Below are 20,079 nucleotides of genomic sequence, written 5' to 3' on the forward strand. Positions count from 1 at the left end.
CCAGCTTTGGCTAGCTTTGAGTTTGAGGCCAGTCTGGGCTAGATGAGACCTGGTCACAAAGTCAATGAAAGGGGGGCGAGCGTTTCATTTATCTCTTGACGGCTACCTCTCTGCCGTGGAGAGCATCTGCTCATTTTTTGGTTTACCTTCAGATTTAGGAAAATGCAGTGAAAAGGCACAGAGGGGGAGGCAGATCTAAGGCAAATGGAAGGCAGAGGCAGCCATATTTCTGCCCCTCTGCAGTGTTAACATCACACAAGCTTTTGGGAAGCCCTCCCTCCAGTCCGCATTGGGCTGAGGACTTACACTCATCGTTGCATTAATCTCGGCCACCGTTTCCTCATCGGTGGGGAACTGATATATCTGGACTCCGTTGCTCACGAGTTCACTCATGATCTTACTCTTGAACTTGTGCAATTCGTTCTTGGCGATGGTGTCGGCTTTCGCAATGATTGGGATGATGTTCACCTGCAAAGCAAACGTGAACACATTCACACAACCCCACATCAAGAACAAGGAGCTGGACCTCGAAGTGTGCCACCAGGCAACACTGTAAGGTGCGGGCGACGCTCAGACTTCCTCCTGGATGAGACATTCAGACACAGAATCCTCTCAGCTCCCCTCTGACTTCCTCGCATCCCACACTGATACTCAGTTTGTAACTTCCTCTCCTGCACCACCTCCCACTTCAGAGTAAAAGGAAATGTTTTCACTCCGTGACAAACAGTGACAGCAAGGAAGTCAGTCCGCTCTTTGAATAAACAGCCACTCCTTTTACGGGCTTGATTTCTGAGTGCCCGTACAGTGCTGGTCAAAGCGGGGTACTATCAGGGCTACGCTGCACCACCCTTCCCCTCTTTTGAGGACCTAAAAATTCCTGGGAGAGATTCAAGTGTTAGGCCAAAAAATAAATAAAATAAAAATGAACTTAAATAACCCATTTTAAAAATTTTTCAATCTCAATAATTCTTTCGAAAAATCAGTTTTTATCAAATGACCCTTTTGTCTCATAAAAAGGTCCGGAGTTAAAAGCAAGGCTCATTGTGAGCATGATGGCACACATATACAATCCCAGCACTAAGGAGAGAGAGTCAGGAGGATGAAGAGTTCAAGGCCATGCTCAGCTACACGGTAAGTCTACACGGGCTCCATGGCTCAAAAACTGATAGCTCATTTTCAGAGTGTCGGTTATAAAAATAGGGGTGCATTCAGAATTTGACCTTAATGGTGGACATCCCAGAATAAGAGCTCAGGACACCTGGGAATGGGGGAATAAAGCCCCAAGGTAGGAAGGACACCACCACTGGCTCAGCCTTTCAAGAGGTCTCATGCGACTGGCCTCAAGCGCACTCTTTCCTGAGGTTGGTGAGAGCTCCCGGTTCCCTTGTCTCCTCCTGAGTGCTGGGACTACAGATACGACTTTAATTCGCAGTTTAAGATGAATTTTCTCCTCCTCCCTCACAGGCACAGAGGTTTTTGTGAGAGGCTCTGGACATCTGGTACCTGGACTACACTCTGCCCAGCTCGGGAGCTCACGGCCTTTCAGAGTTTTCAGTCACATTTGAATTTTTTGCTTTTCTTTTCCATGAGTCAAATTAGAACTCGAAGACAAACAAGAACAAGAGACAGTGCTGACAAACGTGTCTGTGTTCAACACATCTCTCAGACCCTCTGAAACCTCAGGGGCTAGGGCTTCCTCCAGTTAAGGAGAACATCCCCAACAACAGGCGACAACAGGCAAGGGCTTGACCAGCACCTCACAGGCAGAGCGCTTCCTGCTGTGTTTCATGACAACCTTGTGTGCATACTCGGGTCTGAGACAAAGACAACAGCCAGTTATGGATCCTTGGCCAAACTGATCAGGGTATAGACAGAGACATCAACCTGTCACACGGGCAGGTGCTTACACTCTTCTAAGACCATAGCTGCTTAACACTTCCCTTTATCGTTGCAAGTGAAACTGTCTACACAGTATCAAAAGATGCCACCTAGCTCTCCGACCGTATCTTAATCAAGTCGTCTAGAAGTTTAACCTGCTTCGCCCTTGGACCTTTTGGGCTGTTGGTGTTTGTCATTTTCTGTTGCATTTGTTCAGCTTCTAGTTTTCTCCATTTCCTTTCAAGCCTCAAACAGAAAGCCACAACCGCCACCTTTCTTTAGAATGCCTCTAACAAATGGATGCTTAGAGAGCAGAAGAGCTTGCCTGTTTCCAAGGACAAGGCAGAAGGGGAGCAGCACTCCCCACATGGGATCTGCCATCACCAGGGTAAAACCCCCGGGAATCGAAGTTCAGATAACTGAACAGGGTAAGGAAGAATGTCTATTGTCCTTGCAGAGTCCCCTGGCAGTAGGAGTAGTGGTGGCAGTAGGAGTAGTAGTAATGGTAATGGTGGTAGTTATTATTATTATTATTATTATTATTATTATTATTATTATTATTAAATACTTTAAGGCCAGTTGTTGTTGTTGTTGTTTTTGTTGTTGTTATTAAATATTTTAAGGCCAGTAGAGTGTCTTTCTGCAAAGCACTTTGCCTGTGGATGCTAGAAGCCCAAAGGCCCTGGCTAATCCAGAAAGGGCCTGGCGGGGACAGGATGATTGTGAACATTCTCTTTCTGTTTTACTTCTCTCAAGAGAAAGAAAATTTTAAACAGTATTTGGGGTGGCGATGTATGCACCCAGAAACGCACCCTAGGGCTCTGATCATCCAGTAAGACTGCACTGAGTGCTAAGGGAATTCATCCGGGGAAAGGACAGTGACAGTCGTTTACTTGTGGTTGGCTTCCCATATTTCTGAACATGTCTTCCGTTCATCTCACAAAAGAAAACTGAATTAATTATAAAACTGGACATCAGATCTTTTATCACACTGAACAGCCCCTTCCTTCGAGAGCTGTAGAAACAGTGGCTACAAACATGACAGGCCAGAAATGAAACTTAAGACTCCCCTTTCTGTGGAGACACACGTTTTTTTTAAAATCTAAAAGGCCGTGTGTCCTCGGGCAGGCAGAAGGTTAGAACCTGATCCTTCTCTGAGCTTCAAATTAAAGCCAGCTCTTTGTACACCTCAGGGGGCAAATAACCAACACATTTATGTTTTACTCCACTTAAGAACTAAGTGTAGCCTCCTGTGTTGTCTTGGTCTCCTCGTACCTAACACCCAGAAGAGGTTTGTAGACACATACGTGGCCAAACGCCATGGCTCTGTAATCAAAAAGGAAGCAATAACAATAGCCCAGCTACATGCGTTCCAGCAAATAAGCTATGCCTTAGAGAAAGGAGGCATGAAGGAGAGTGGGTGGGGCCACGTCCCATACCTTGCTGTCCAGCTTCTTCATGGTGACCAGGTCCAGGGACTTCAGTGAATGTCCCGTGGGGGCGATAAAGTAAAGGCAGGCGTGAATCCTCGTGTCGTGGTAGTTGAAGAGAGAACGCTTAATTTTCAATTCCTCTTGCAAGTAGGCCTCAAACTGGGCGTCAATGTACTCCACTATGGGCTTATAGCTGGAATGCAGAAGAACCTTTTTAAAACACATTTTCAATTTGTTTTGGCCTCAAAGCTCTTGCAGGCTGGTGCGGCCTTTCATTAAACACTGCAAGCGATATGCTGCCCTAGCAGCTAGGACCCAAGTTCTTAACCTTTCCGGCCCTGACTCCCCTTCTCTGTACGAGCAGCAGAGAATCACTTATGCTGGCCCCGAGACTTCGGTCGTTCCTTGCTTGCTTCCAGCCTCTGCTTACAATGTCCTCTGGCTAGAACCTCTAAGAGATCACCGATCTGAGTGAAGTGATTCTGACAGCTACTAATGCCTACTTGGCAATGGTTCACTGAATGAAACCAGTTTGTGATTTCGGAATGGGGCATTGCTGCCCCCAGGAGCTCTCCCTAGTCCTTGGCCCATCCCCTCAGAGACAAGCAGGCTGAGCTCTCTGCGCTTCCCTAGGTTATCAAGACACTGAAGATCCTGTGTATCTGTGACTTAAGAGTCTTCCTGATATTCTTCTTGTCCTTTAACCATAAACCGTGTGCCCTTTCTCCTCCTCCACCACCCACCTCCTCCTCCTCCCCCCTCCTGTTCCTCTTCCTCCTCCCCCTCCTCCTCTTCCTCCTCCCCCTCCTCCTCTTCCTCCTCCCCCTTCCTCCTCTTCCTCCTCCCCCTTCCTCCTCCCCCCTCCTCCTCTTCCTCCTCTTCTTCCTCTTCAACAAGTGATAGCCAGCTCTGTTTTGGATAAGTATGTATGATTCTACAAACTGGCTATGAAAATCAGCAGCAGCTATCAGAAACACATCCTCCAGGAAGTAAGCAGCTCGGTGATTACTGTGGGAAAACGCATTATCCCTTTCGGTCTCCAAGTGAACTGATCGGAGGAACTCCGCTTTAGCAGCAAAGAAAAGGACAGATCCACCAGAAACACAAGGCACTACTTCTCCCCCGAAAGTACTCTCTGGTGAACAATCCAGCTGTATGAAAATAAAAGTCTTTGAAGACCCAGATCCCAGAGCCATAAATTAACTGAAAGCCCCAATGGGGTGTTACAAATCCTTACAGTAAGGACGGCAGTAGATGTCCTGAGGAGATAGGCAGAGAAGAGAGTTGTGATCAAGACTGAACCGAATCAGCAAGCTGGTTTTGTATTGTTTAGGATAGGAGGGGGAGGGGGAGCACGATGAAACAGGACAAGCATGACTGTGGGTTGGTGTCTCTGCTTATTTTGTGTGTGTGCCTGTCTGTACATGGAACACAGGTCAACCTCAGACATTAACCCTCCAGAGCCATTTCCTTTTTCTTCTTCTTCTTTTTTTTTTTTTTTTTTGAGGTAGAATCTCCTACTGGTTGGGACTTGCCAGTAGGCCAGGTTAGCTGGCCACTGAGGCCCAGGATCCTCCAGCCTCTGCCTCCTCAGAGCTAAAAGAATTCCAGACTTGTAACACCACCCTTGGCTCTTTGTTGTATGTTTTAATGTAGGCTATGCTATCACCCTAGCCCCTTACTTGGGTGTTTTAAGGCAGGGTCCTGAGATGTAACTAGCCTTGAACTAGCTCTGTCGCCAGGCTCAAACGTGTGTCTTCCTGACTCAGCTCCCAAGTACTGGGCCCACAAGTGTGCACTCCTACGAGGAGCTACTAAACAACTAACTGCTCGATGGTCTGTCCTTCATGACTCGATCGTCATCCACTGGCTGGATGTAAACAGTCGCTCTACAGGTATTTAAAAAAAAAAAAAAAGGTAGAATATGTCTCAAAATTAAAATTAGAATTGCAAACTTCTAACGCAATAGATATTGATTGTTAAGAGTCTCTTTTGTTTCTCATTTTGAAACATAGGCACAAATTACATAGCAATACTCATGCTTGTTATTTTGAGAGAGCTGTGTAGGAGAATCATGGATTTAGGCCAAAGTGCCTGAGACCCAAGGTAAGCATTCTAGCCACTAAGTCACTAGCTCCATGGTCTTGGGCAGGTCACTTAAATCTTTCAGTCTCCCCATAAATAAGTCAGGTGCAAAAGCAATAGCTTGAATAGATCCTGGCACACACTTCTAATCCCAGTACTCGGAGGCAGGAAGGAGGATCAAGTGTACAAGGCCAGCCTCAGCTATACAAGTTCCAGACAGGCCTGGGCTAACGGACTAAATAAATACTTTAAAAAAAAAAAAAATCAGGGGCTGGGGATTTAGCTCAGTGGTAGAGCGCTTACCTAGGAAGCGCAAGGCCCTGGGTTCGGTCCCCAGCTCCGAAAAAAAGAACCAAAAAAAAAAATCAGAGCTACAGTGAGGGGTGAATAAACTAATTGATGGAAAGAATGTACTGCAAAGCTATTTCATAACACCATAAACACAGAACGCACTAAGTCCAAGGACTGCGGCTGGGGCTTTTAAAAAGAAGAGGGAGACAACCAAGATGGCCACACCCTTCTCAGTTCCTACTCGTCTAGTGCTGAGCCCCACCCTGTGGGGAAGTGGTTGGCCCAAGGAGGTCCACTGATCGTGTCTGGGGGTGAGCCTCCTGGTTTCCTGACACTGGGGCAGGCTGGGGGTTTAGGCTCGCCCCCGCAACTTCTTATTCCATGGGAAGGAAAAGCCACTCCCAGTGTGCCAGGCCTCCTTGTTTCTGAGTCAGGGCTGTCTCTGCCTCCTCTAAGGGGCAGCCCAAGTTTGTTTCTGTTCTCCTCGGATTTCCTCTCTTGCCTCTTGTCCTTGATGAACATCCATGCTCTGAGGAGGCAGGACACAGCAGGGACCCTTTCAGAGCTGTGTTTTGAGTCCTTTGTTTTCTTTGTGCCCTAGGCCTCCTTTGCTGCTCCTCCGAGGTCCTGTCAGACCTTCACCGGCTCTTCCTCCCCTGTGGTCTCCCCGGAAAACCACATCGATTCTGAGTTTCCTTTAGCATTTCTTCGATGACACGCTACTTTCTACCTCCAGTCCCTCCCACTTAACACTTTGTTAAATATTTCCAACCGCTCTTCTATAGAGCCCTATAGGTGCCCTTCCTTCTCCCCTAGTCATCCCCAGCTGTGGGTGTCAGAAGTCCCGAGTTCAACGTGAGGATCCCTTCCTTCTTATAGCCATACCCGAAATCTCTTCCATCTAGCATATGTGAAGGCCTCATGCATAGCAGATAGAACTACCCTACCAACATCACTAGCAAAATAAATAACCATCAAGAAAAGGAAAGTTTTGTTTTAAGATGAGAAGAAGAAAAAAAAAGGACCTAAGGGGGGAGGAAATTACATCATTATAAACAAACAAAAGGCTTGTTCTCTTGGAGACCTATTTCCTTAGGCTAAAGTTTCATTATGAGAAAGAAACAATGAAACAACTTCCCCGGGGGAAACCAGCAGCCAGAGCGCTCTTCTTCATCACTCTGCATCCTAGAAACAAGTTCCACAGATAAAGCTTGCGTGGTAACTAACTATGGCCTGTTACTTTCAGAGCTAAGAAAGGACCTCTGCTACTTTGTGTGTGGCCAACTCAAACTTCTCTGGGCTGTAGGAGATGGGGGAGAACAAAGAAGTTTTAACATAATATCCTTTTAAGGGCCATTCCTTAACACTGCTCATTTTATTCATATACTTCCAGGCATTAAAAAATACAGCAAAACCAGATACGTTCAGCTTAAAGTTACAGGGAAAAGGTATGCTAAGTCATTTCCTTCTCTGATCATTCATGCACGGTGGAATGGATTATCTACGACTCTCAGGCTGGTGACCTTAAAAGTTCATGGCACCTCCCAAAGGTGGAGTAAACTATCTATTCTGGTTTTAGTGAGGCAGCAAGATTCCACTGGTCCTTGCCCCTTGCCCTCATCCGTGAGTGCAGTCAGAGCAAGGAAGCCCTTCAACAAGACTTAAACATAACAGGAAATTCTCCCAGACCCCCTCTTCCGGTCTCTTTCTAGCTAGCCAGGTCAGAAGCAGATAACGTCTCCAGAATGCAATATGTTCCCAAATCTATAAACATACTGGGACATACTTGATGCACCAAATCTATGGCAGAGAAGCTTGCCCAATAGTTGGAAAAGAATTCTGGGTTTGAGAACAAGCACAACCCTCCCTATAAGGTTACATGCTGATACAAAAATGCATATCCCACTTCCAGTATCTTGACGAAAACAGAGACTGTCCAGGGACTGTTTTTAGATCAGTCATTTAAATTTACAGTCAACAATGAATGCCTTTTGAGGTATAGGTCTAGAGCTCCAAAAGCCATTCAAAGAGGTTACTCAAGAGTTGTCAAGAAATTAAAGAGGAAAAAAAATATTTGATATCTAGGTTAGGTTAATATCACACTTCCTCTCTTCTGAGTCTCCTTGGAAACTATTATTTGACCCAAATGAGTCAGATAATTTCTTAAAGAGGACTCCAGATGCAGATACGAGGATCCGCACTGTGCTCGCTCAGGTACTTCACAGCTTGTTGCTGGCCAGTGAAAACCCACCAGCCTGAGGAGAACTCTGTTAGGAGTGAGGCAAACAAACCAGGAGCAGGGCTGAGGCAATGACTGGAAGCCAGAAAGGCAATGGCGTTCCAGCAGGAAGATGTTAGAGGGCGCCTGATTCTCAATCCCGTGGGGAGCCAAGAATCCAGCCAGGGAATGCATAAACATGAAATTCCCCAACTCACAGAAGAAATCTATCCAGCAAAGAGCTGAGAGACAAGCTTTGCTCTGTACCTAGTCCTTGAAAGCGCAGGGAACAGAAGCTCCTGTCAGTCTCCAGCTCCCACAATGCACCTGTGCCCTTCTCCTGGTCCCTGGGGATTTCTCATTTGTTCCATGAGGCAATAAAAGGGCCTTCAGGTGAAACCTCCCCCCATCATACCATGGCATTGGGAGTCAGAGGACAATCAGAGCTTGGTTGTCCCCTCCCCAGCTCTGTACAGATGACCCCACTTTGATTATATGTAAATGAAGCCCTTTCCACTAAAGGTAACTATTGCCTGTTTATCACAGGACAACAATGGCCACTTAATTAAGAGTGTTTAAAATACTCCACAGATAAAACAGACCTCAGTGCTCAGCTAAGGAATGAATTATATATTTCCACCACGAACTGTGGGTTTAACGGCACTGTTAAAATGTATCTAAATGACAGACAGTCCTACATATAAAGGTTTCAAAGCCCTCTTACAGAACACAACTACAGAAGCACACACACCATATTGAGGAAAGGGTTTTTGAAAATGCTGGCACCAGCACTGCTGATAAGCAAAACATCCCACAACTTATGCCTACCTATTGATCACTCTAAGGGATGAGGCCATCTCATAATGCTGTCATTATCCAAAAAGGTCTCTAGAATCATCTTTGGGCTGAGACGGCTTTAACCTTCTTAAATCTCTTTGTAAGAGAGTAACTCCTGAAAGTCTAGCAGGCCTCCATACTGAGAATGCAGGCAGCCTGCTACTAAAGAAGACAGGGAGGTATCCAGGGGCTAAGTCTCCTTGTCTGCCTCCTGCCCCAGGAAGGACCATGAACTCCACATGATCCGGCCTTGGCCTTGTGGTTTTCTATAAATTATAAGGATACCATAGGCACTGTGGTAGAAGTTAGGTTTGCTCTCCATGGTTTGGCCACACTGTAAAGAGACCCATTTCCTTTAGACTATAGGGAAACTAAAGCAGGGACTTACGGACTAGTTTGAGAGCAAACAGACTATTTTCAACAATCAAGACATCCGAAGTTAAGATTGAAGAACGGGTTCACTGACCCTGAGAGCACATTACACTCTGGCAAGCTTTAAGAACTAGCAGCTTCCCTCGAGGAGAGGCAAACAGCCATTCACAGGGAAAAGCCACACTTACGCGGCTCTATAGATGGGCTATGTGTTTTACAAAATAAAAACTAACTGTAGTATTCTACAATATAAGCTTTCCGCTTATGCGATTGACTTGGGGCCAGATTTTATGATTACACAAGAATCCACTGGTATCGGACAACCTTGATCTGTATTGAAAAACCACTGTGCCAAAATGCTTTTAAGATATTTTACTTTCTAATTAAGAGTTATTTTCCCATATACACACACAGGATTTTATAGCATAAGTTAGATAATTATGTAATCCTGCCTCTGTAGAGGAAATTTTAATCCATCCAATTGAGCTAAATTCATTAGTCTCAACTAACCCTCCTAGCTGCTAGGCACACACTCTTTGGTAATTCTGCACCCAAACTCTTCAAGGCTTCTGAATTTACCTGGGATGCAGCCTCCTTGAGATAGGGCTCCCTGCCTCCTAACCCATATCTATAGCTACCGAAATGGTAAAACATACCTGTCGTCTTTATTAATCTGGTCTCCAAATCCCACTGTGTCAACAATGGTTAGCTTCAGCCGTACGTTGCTTTCCTGCAGTTCGTAACTTCTGGCTTTTAACCGGACACCTGGTTCGTTGTGAGTAGCTGGGTCACTTTCAAATTTGGTGTTGAATAAAGTGTCCATCAATGTGGATTTGCCAATACCTGTCTCTCCTAAATAACCACAAAAGAAAAATCAAAACTGGGTTAAAAGGCGGGCAGGGCAACACGACTGGAAAGGCAATATGACTAGAAACTCCGCTGTAAATTTCATAGTTTGTTCTCTGGATGATCTAGAGAACGCCTCCTTAGAATGGCCTCTAAATTCATAAATTCCCAGTGGTATTTCAAGTCAAGATATGGGCTCCCCGTATGCACAAAGCCGAGGGAAGGACAACAAAACAAGGACATCAGTCAAACAGCAAGGCTCAAACATGAAGCCAGGATGGGTTGAAGAGTCTAAGCCTGCAGCTTAGGACCAAGCATAAGTCTCTCATAACCCCGGTTCACCTGCTGGGTCTCGGAGCTCCAGAGCAGAGGGCCAAACCTTGTCTTTGGCAGTGTGGTTGAGTGCAGACATGATTATCAAGAGGAGGAGGGAAAACTCAAGGGGCACTAGCTAGAAAATGCTCCTTTTTAAAGTAGTCAGCAAAATGTCCTCCTAGACTCAATTCAATGTGTCAACACCTATCAGCCCCCTTCAGCAAATCCTGGCCCCGACCTGACAGTGTTCTTGGACATCTTGAAGGAAAGAGGCAATCACGTTTCAGGCAGTGAAAGCCCCAGGGAAAAGGAAGGATTCTGGAACCTTCAGCCTTAAGGCAATGTTCTCACTAAGTGGACAAAAAGGAGTGATTAGAACTTTATATTACTGCAATCCTTGCTTCTCAACACAATGTCAAAGTAAAGCGGATGGAGGGCTTTCTGGGTCTGAGCTCATTCTGATGAAGTCTGATGAGGCTTGCCACTTAGCCAATGATTCATTTCTTCAACAAAACATTGTTCAAGTACGTTTTTCTGACCCTTTAACTTTTCCACTGTGTCCCTGATATATCTAAGACCATAGAGTTTATCCAGCCAGTATTTTTCCAGTGCCCATTCTGAACACGGCTCTGTGCCAAGTTCAGGGAATACAGCAATGAACCAGGTTGACATGGGGTTCTCTCATATCATAGAACCTGGTCTAGAAGAGAACCAAATACCTACCGGACTCTCGTTGAAGGGGGTGCTGTGGGAATTGCGCTCTAGGTGCCTGCCATTCTTATGAGCAAGACCACACACTTCTCCCCGTGACCTTGGGAGTCACCACAGAGATCTGGCTATGGTAATACTACACAGGAGAGCCATCCACGTAGAACTTCTCTGACTAAGAGACCATCAGCACACACTGTCTGTCACGGCATAAGGAACAGTGTACCAAGAGGAGTTAACGGGCTAAGATGATGACAGAGGGAAGGTTGAGAGCACATGGAAGCTGTGGACACCAAGCATGAGCTGGGAATACGAGAGAACAGGTCGGCGTGGAGAAGCAAAACATTAGACCCTCCATTACAAAGGTAGCATTTGAGTGTAGGGATTTCAGGGTGAATGCAAACAGCTGGTGACAGCTCAAACCTCAGATATTACCTGAGTGTCATTTCCAGATGGCTCTGCGTCTGGCTGGAGAGAATCTGAGACTGCATTTGAGCTTTCTTACTTCCCTGAATAAGTGCATGCCGCCCCCCCCCATCTCTCTCTCTCTCTCTCTCTCTCTCTCTCTCACACACACACACACACACACACACACACACACACGGGGGGGGGGCGGATAGCCACAGCAGGCAGACACACACAGAGATAGACAGACACACAGACAGTCAAAGACACACAGACAAGACAGACACAGAGACATGCACAGAGAGAGACAAACAAGACAGACACACATACACACACAGAGAGAGACAGACAGGCAGGCAGACACACACAGAGAAATACAAACAGACACACACACAGAAACAGACAGACAGACAGATACCACAGAAGGAGAGATAGAGACAGACATAGACACACAGAGAGAGACAGATTACACACACAGAAAGAGATAGAAACAGATAGACACAGACAGACACACACACAGAGACAGACAGACAGACAGACAGAGAGAGACACACACACACAGACACACACACAGACACACAGACACAGATACACACAGACACAGATACACACAGAAGGAGAGATAGACAGAGACACACAGAGACAGACACACACACACACACACACACACACACACACACACACACACACACCAGTATAAAATTAATATAAGCCAGTATGCTTCCTCAAGAGCAGCCCTTCCCGAGCCAGCATCCATGATTCATATTCACACAGATTAGCTATGAGCAAAACGAAATTACCGTGTGATTGACACAGATAAGAAAGAGAAGTCTTGCCTAGGGTGACTAGGACTCTGGTAGGCAGCCTGCTGATGGCAGTGACTCTGGGCACGTGCTGCACAGGGACCGCCTGGTTCTCGGAAAACCGTACTTGCAGGACAGTGGCAAAAAGACAAGCAGTTTCCACTGTGCCAAAGGTTGTCAGCAGGGTGACCTACTTCTCTCTCATCTTCCCCCAAGGACAGCAATAAAACCTCCACTCACAAGGCAAGGATTCCAGGCTACCTGGGACTGTAATCCCGATCTCCTCTTACCGGCTGAGAATCACTGAGCGTGTGTGAAGAGAGAACACCATCCACCATCTTTCTAAAAGGACACGGTGTGGTTAATGATCGTATCTATATTAAGGTGGAAACTGGGAACAATTAGCATTCTGGACCCTACTCATAGTACAGAGTTAATCAACTGGTTGGAAAAAAAGAAAAAAACCACTTTCTTCTAAACTTCCCTGTGTTTTGCTTTCCACGTCTGTGCTTGTGAGAGCTGTGATCAGACCCAGCTGGCGGCTGGTGTGATTCACCAAAAGCGGTCAGTGGGAAACAGGGAAGCTGGGGGTAAACGGGGCCACAGAACCAAGGGGGTTTGGTTTGTCTTTTTTTTGCATGCCTGGAGTCCTGTTTAGGCTACCCAAGTGTTCGATCACTCAGCTGCAAGCCAACACCTTCGTTTGTTGTTCCTTAGCTGTCTTCTGTTGGTCTTTAGTTTTGAGACAGGGTCTCATTGTGCAGCCCTGGCTGTCCTTGAACTCAGACATCTGCTGACCTGGGCCTCCCAGAGTACTGGGACCGAAGCCATGTGCACCACACCTGGCTATCCCTTTTGTTTGTCTGCTTGCTTGCTTTGTAGCTTAGGCTGGTCTTAAACTCATAACATAAGCCCAGGTAAGCCTCAAACTGGAGCTCTTAGGCCTCGGCCTCTCAGGTATGAGGCTGAGAGGCCCACAGCACCATGCCTGGCTGGCACAGGGGAGATTTCAATGCACTGGATTTCGAATCTTCTGTCTAAACCAGTGGTTCTCAACCTTCCTAATGCTGCAACCCTTTAACCGGCATTTTATGGTTACCCCAACCATAAAATTATTTTTGTTGCCAATTTATAGCTGTAATTTTGCTATTATGAATTGTAATATAAATATATGATATGCAACCCACGAAAGGGGTTTCAACCAAGTTGAGAACCACTGGTAAACTTTGACTGCACAGCCTTGTCTATATCTTGATGTCCTCCCGAGTAAAAACATATCCCCCGCCCCCTTGATTTAAAAAAAGATTTATTTTTATTTAGTGTTTTGCTTGCATGCTGATTAATGAAAACCTACTAGGTACAGGTCCCAGCTCCCACCAAATCTATAAAGGCATCTTCAGAACATCAGCGACTGACACCAACTCTGTAACATTTCGAAGCCCGCAGCAAAGCACCAGGCACAGGGACAGCACTTGTTAATGCTAACAGAAAGTCAAAATGGCTGTGGAGCCGATCACATGACTGAGATTTGCCACTTGGGTGGGCTGTTCGTTAGGTTGACGTTCTGTTATTGATTCGTCTCCCTGGGTTCACAGCGGCGGCAGGAACTGAAGGCACTTGGTGGAGCGCTCTCTGCCGTTCCTGTTTCTGTGGCTTCTGCTAATGGTGGGACGTATCCCTACCCTTCTGTTTATTCTCGGGCTGACATTAAAAACAGCCAGAGCTTCAAATGGATCAGACAGAACCATTCACTGCCAAACCTGGCTACTTAGGTACACAGCTGTGCACCGGGGTCTGCTGGCCTCCCTTAAAGAGCAGAGAGTTTATTCTTGGACGGTGCCAGTAACCAGACAGCTGAAAACTATGTTATTACTCCTCACACACTGGCCTTGATGACACTTGGTTTGGCATCACAATGGCCAGCCGGTAAGGGGATTTAAAAGACCATGTGACACGTTGTGCTGTCATCTGACCACAATGTCCACCAGTGCCTCTTTTCTGAAAAAGCCATACGAAATTTTCTTGGGTGAGTTTGTCTGAAGCAGTTATTTCTGTTTTTTACTTAATAAAACCATCACACATTAAACTTTTAACTTGTGTTTGGCATATAATAACAAGTCTGGCAACAGGCCTTAAGTTCTGCTTCTAACCTGGGCTTCCCCTTTTGTTCCAGAATCAACTTGATTTTCACTCATTTTAACCTATGAGTTGTTTCCTGGCCTTTCCTGGGGAACAGTGGGACCGAGTTGTGTAAGACCCGATTGTACTCCGACACTGCGGACTTGGTTAAATCAGTTTTAATCTTGTCTGTGTTCTATTCCTACCTCTCATCCCCTCAAAACAATTGTTTGACTTTTTTTTTTTAATCCATTTTCAAAACACATCACTGATGGACTCTTCTTTCGGACCGGCTCCTCTTAAGGCAGGGATGTGGTGGCATCTCACTCAGCTTTGTACGTTCGTAAGAACTGACGCTCCGATGGATGAGCATAGACGGGACAACTCTGAGAGAGTCAGTGTCTTTTTGGAGAATGGAAGCCAGTTATAAAAATCTAAAGTTGTCACAAGAGGTTGAATGAGAACTGAAGATTCTTCGCTAAAATACCTCCTGTATAAAATGAAGGGCTGTATGTAAGGTGAAATGCCCTTTGTGGGGGTGACCACACAATTAATAACTTTTACTTTACAAATCATTGGCTGGCAACAGGCGTTTGTTCTTGCTGTTGCTATCAAATGCCTGTGGTTAGGAGATTTGATGTGTCTCACTTCTGATATGCTAGTATTTAATGCTGACATTCCTAGCTTCCAAAAGAATTTATGTTGCTTCTTAACAAACAGCCCCGTGTCAGTCAGGTTTCGTTACGATGACAGGCCTGAGGCAGGGTAATTTTATGGAGAGAAAAAGTGTGTTTAGGTCAAATCTGTGGAGGTTTGAAGGCACGGTGCCGGCCTTGACTTGGTGCTAGTGAGGAAGGAGTGGGTGGCATGATAACATGTACGAGGAACACATGAGAGAGCTCATGGTCAGACAAGAAGCCAGAGGCTGGGGGATGGCTAGAATAAGCCTCTATCACTGCCCTCTCGGCTCAGAATCAGAGACCCAGAAGAACCACTTTAATCCCTTCTGAAGCCAAAAACCTAAGCTCTTCTCGCAGACACCCCATTCTTAAAGGTCCCAAAATGTCTCAGGACTGCCACCAAAGATAGGTTCCCAGCACATGAACTCTTGGGGGACAGACTCAAACCACAGCCAAATTGTAGAAACTCCAAAGGAAATCTGGAGAATTATATATATATTATATTTATATAATTAAATATATATATATCCTGTCTTGGAAGTATATCCGGGATTTATTATAGAGCAAAAAACATTAAAGCCCAGAAACAGCATGGTCCTCTATGTAAATCAGAACCTATGCACCTGTGAGGGGTCCGTATCTGTCCGGTGTGTGGGGCCCCACGCAAGCTCCCTTCTGATAAAGCTTCTTTCCTATAGGGAGCCGCTTGTGTTTTGGAGTACACTGACCTCCACTCCCAGTCAGGATGGGAACCACACTCAGAAAAAAATCTGTGGTATTCAGTGATCTGTGACAGGGAATGGCTTGTTCTCTCCCTGCTGGTAATTGCCGGAGCCAGACTGCTGGAGTGAAAATGTCCAAACACAAACAAACCAGCAGAAGCAAGCAACATCAAGAAGTGGACAGTGTTCTGAACACATGCTTCCATCCCAGGAGCCAGTAGTATGAGAGAGAGAGGGAGGGGGAGGGGGAGGGAGAGAGGGAGAGGGGGAGAGAGGGGAGAGAGGGGGAGAGGGAGATGTTAGAGGGGAGGGATAGGGAGAGGGAGAAGGGGAGAGAGGGAGAGGGAGAGAGGGAGAGGGGAGGGGGAGAGGGAGAAGGGGAGAGAGGGGGAAAGATGAGGAGAGGGAGAAAGGGAGAGAGGGAGGAGAGAAGGAGAGAACAATGTTATGTGTATACATACATACATGTGTGTAAGTGAGAGCACCTGGGTGGGAAAGCCTTGGTCCTTCCACTTCACTGAGACAGGGTCTCTTGTTTTCTGACTATGTATGTCAGACCAGCTGGCCCCCAAGGTCCTGCCTCCAACTCCATCTCAGTGAGGTGCACCAGGGTTACAGAAGCCTGCCCGATACACCAAGCTTATACAGAGATCCTGGAGATTTGAACTCAGGTCCTCACACTTGTACAGCAAGTGTGCTCGCTCACTGAGCCATGTCCCCAGCCCTGCAGTCAGTTGTTCTTAATTCTGTTATTTAATGTGTCATTTCCTGAGTCTATGCTAGAAGTCAATACTAGCTACATTTAAATTGGATTTCTGCAATTCTCAATGAAAAAGAAGTTCCCACTGTAAGAATGATAATCAAAGAAAGGCTTTGGTTGATTGTAGATGAAGGAAAGGGTCCAGGAGCTAAGGGTGCGGGCATCCTCTGCAATTATAAAAAGTAAGGGAATCATTCTCCCTAAGGTTCCTGTGAATGATGCCACCTACAGACCCATGCAGAGTTCTGCCTACACGACTGGAAGGTAATACGCTGGTTATGTTACAAGCCACCAGACTTAATAGAGAAAGAGGTGGAAAGCATCCTAGGAGCCTCCCGTGTTATCTGTGAATAACGAATTCAGGTGGGAGGTTTGTAACATTTCGATAATAAGTACATGTTATGTTAATTACTTTGAAATGCGCACTTACGGGTGGATTCGAACTGTCTGTGTGTGAATCAAGGTACTACTACTTATCCAGGAGAGGGGGCATGGTAGATGTTTTTTCTAAATCTAACAGGAGACCATTAATATAAAAAATCCAACCTGTGCTGTTTACCATGAGGGCTCAGTCACCAAGCCATGCATGCCACGTACCCAGGTAGAGCCTTCCCATTAGCAAGCCCTGTCCCATGGGATAGCTCTCCACTATGGTGCAGGAGACAAACACAATTCTCAAATCAATTCATGAAGCTGATTTTGGAAAGGGACCCATAGAAGCTTGGAAGAGACGTCAGAATAGTAATTGGCCCAGAGTTAAAATTTAGTACACTTTTCAATACAAAATCAGCCAAATGCTACACTAAGGAAAAACTGCCTTGCCTTTCAATGAAAATATATCAAAGTACAGCTCCGTAGAACCAGCTGTAATTCAGGAGGGCCCTGTTCCATATCAAAAAGGCTTGCACACAGGGAGACCGGGAGGCCTGAGGTGGCTACGTTGGCCAGGTCTTTCCTGCCATTCTCCTTTCCAAGGCTTAAAACATTGTGCCAGAGAACAAGCTGGCCCAGACTGCCAGCAGACTTTCACATTCTACACTATTGACTTTCATACATCCTGCACATCAGCTACAAGCAACTGGCTCCTGAGGAAAAAAGACTTGTGCTCCCCAACTGCTCCTCCTCCAGGTGAGCTTCTCCCGCTGAGGGTAAACCATTTCACTTAGGCAAGAGAAATCAGTCTAACACACTCTGTCAGGTTTAGACTGGGAGTGGGGGGTTGGGAGTAGGGAAGGGTAGGAGCAGTCGGGAGGTGTCGCTTGGCCACATGGAGAAATGCTTCAGTCTGTCTCAAAGTGATACCAACAAGCCTGGGGCAAGAAAACACTACCAGACCATCCAGCCCACTGCTCTGCAATGCGATGGGTGTTACAGGAATATTTTTTAATCAAGATAACTGATTTATTATTTTGATTTTCTTGTTTGTCAGCCTTTTCCTACCCTTTCCCTTCTTAAATTAAGAAGACTTTATCTAGAAGGAAGCCCCCCAGGCCAGAGGTGACCTGGGTTATGGCAGGACACTGGAAGGAGGGCTGCGGGAATCAGATCATGGAGGTTGTAAATCCAATCTCTTTAAATTTTACCTTTGTCTACAAGGAATAGAACAAAGGTAAATTTAGATCCCAATTTAAGAACAGTAGGCCAGAGAGAGATAGAACCCTAGATTTTTTTTTTCCTGTCCTGAGAGCCAAGGCTTTCTGAAGTGTCAAAAGCCATTTTAACTCTTACTGACTTGATGAGTGTTTGGGAGGCTACCAGGGGAGGTTACATTTACAGTAAGAGACCAGAGACTCTAGGAACACACTGCTTAAAGCAGTGGTTCTCAACCTTCCTAAGGCTGGGACCATTTAACACAGTTCCTCATGATGTGGCGACCCTCCCAACCATAAAACTATTATTGTTGCTACTTTATAAATTATAATTTTGCTACTGTTAGGAATCATAACAAATATCTGGTATTTCTAATGTGCTTAGGCGGCTACGGTAAAAGGGTCAAATGACGCCCCACCCCCCAAGGGGTCAGGACCCACAGGTTAAGAACCACTGGCTTTGGTTTTGGTTGCTTTTACAGTATCTACCTGAGTTCCTTCAATTTCCTATACTCTAGTGAGGGTCCAGCACCCCTTCTCCATGAAAAATTAAGATAAATGTTTTCATGACAATATAAGCCTGGCCAGTTGCATGCGTGACCATGTAACAGACATGAAGACAGTTTGATTAGTACTGCAAAACTACAAAGCTTTTATCAAATATAACCAGACTTCACAATGGTGCCACACAGGGACGGCCACTATCATCAGCTTGCTCCACAGGAGGCCAAGGTAATGAACCATCACCCCTCCTTTCTCAGAACCATCCCTGCCCCTTCTGTGCAACAGGTGCCACCGTCACTTACCCACACACAGGATGTTGAAACAGAATCCTTGAGAAGTGGATTTGTTGACCAGCTGGTCAGGGAGACTGTCAAATCCAACATGGCCAGAAAGTGATAAGTTTCGCAGTTCTTCATTCTGGAATTTAAGAGGAAAAATGCTTGAGGAGTCATGAACTACATCACTAGTCATTATTTCCAAGGTCCTGTGACACACAGAGATGTCCTGATGTCTAAGCCTTCCCTGGCTTCTTCACTACCAACCCCAGAACCACTCCTCCTCTTCTTCCTCCTCCTCCTCCTCTTCCTCCTCTTCTTCCTCATCCTCCTCCTCTTCCTCCTCTTCTTCCTCATCCTCCTCCTCTTCCTCCAGTTCCCCTCCAAAAGCAGACTACCTCCACAGAGACCTCATTCCTTGCATCAAGTGTACAGTTCCAGGAAATAGGAGCTTAGCAGCAACTGGTTCAAATATGCATTAGGTGACGTATAAAAAAATTAATAAATTAAAAATGTAATAGCCTCCATCATTCAAGAAAAACATTCCAATATTTTCTAGACATGCAAACAAACACTGTTTTAAAAAAATTAATAAACTAAAAATGTAATAGCTTCCATCATTCAAGAAAAACATTCCACTTATTTTCTAGACATGCAAACAAACATTGTTGCAGAAACACAACCAGGGCTGTGAGGTGCTCACAGTACAGGACACAGAAGGCTACAATTAAGGAACATTGTTATAACCAACGCAAGGCAACATATTTAAAACTTCTCAATGCCCAAAGCAGGTCCATCCCTTCATTTACTGTCCAGCCTTAGTGGCACTTCTTCACCAAGGCTCTGCACACACAGGACCTCCTCAGGGTAAACTGGTGGAGACTGGGGGTGGGGGGTAGGGGCATTGGAATTGAGAGACCCATCTGTCTTAGATGACAGTGCTGACCATTAACACAACTTTGAGCACATCTCATAAGCAATAGAGATCAACGGTGAAGCTTTTCCTTCCTGAGAGACAGAAGTCACCTGTGGTCAATCAATTACAGTATCTAGTTATGCATTTACAGGTCAGGAAGTCAAACATGCAAAGCCTTCTGGGAGACAAGATTGCTGATACTCCGGCTCTGGCTGTCACCAGCAGACCTGGCATTCTAATATTGAATGTGGACGAAGAAACAAACCTTGTTGTCTCTGTGCATGTGTGCATGCATGCATGTGCATGTTCATATGCATGTGTGTG

General features: G+C 45.7%; 1 protein-coding gene across 15 annotated transcripts in view; it reads right to left on the reverse strand.

The window, feature by feature from the left end:
• Septin11 (septin 11) overlaps positions 1 to 20,079 on the reverse strand; it is a 147,064-nt gene that overhangs the window by 80,822 nt on the left and 46,163 nt on the right. For all 15 annotated transcript variants that reach the window (XR_015636583.1, XR_015636580.1, XR_015636579.1 and 12 more), the window contains 4 exon segments: positions 18,867 to 18,981; positions 9,771 to 9,966; positions 3,318 to 3,504; positions 307 to 468 (listed from right to left, as the gene is read on the reverse strand). Coding sequence is in view for 10 of the 15 variants with exons in the window: in XM_087582875.1 (XP_087439001.1) it covers positions 307 to 468; positions 3,318 to 3,504; positions 9,771 to 9,966; positions 18,867 to 18,981 (660 nt within the window). In the remaining 5 variants the exon portion in view is untranslated.

Source organism: Rattus norvegicus, chromosome 14, assembly GCF_021556685.1.
Source record: "Rattus norvegicus strain SHRSP/BbbUtx chromosome 14, alternate assembly SHRSP_T2T, whole genome shotgun sequence".
Classification (NCBI taxonomy): Eukaryota; Metazoa; Chordata; class Mammalia; order Rodentia; family Muridae; genus Rattus; species Rattus norvegicus.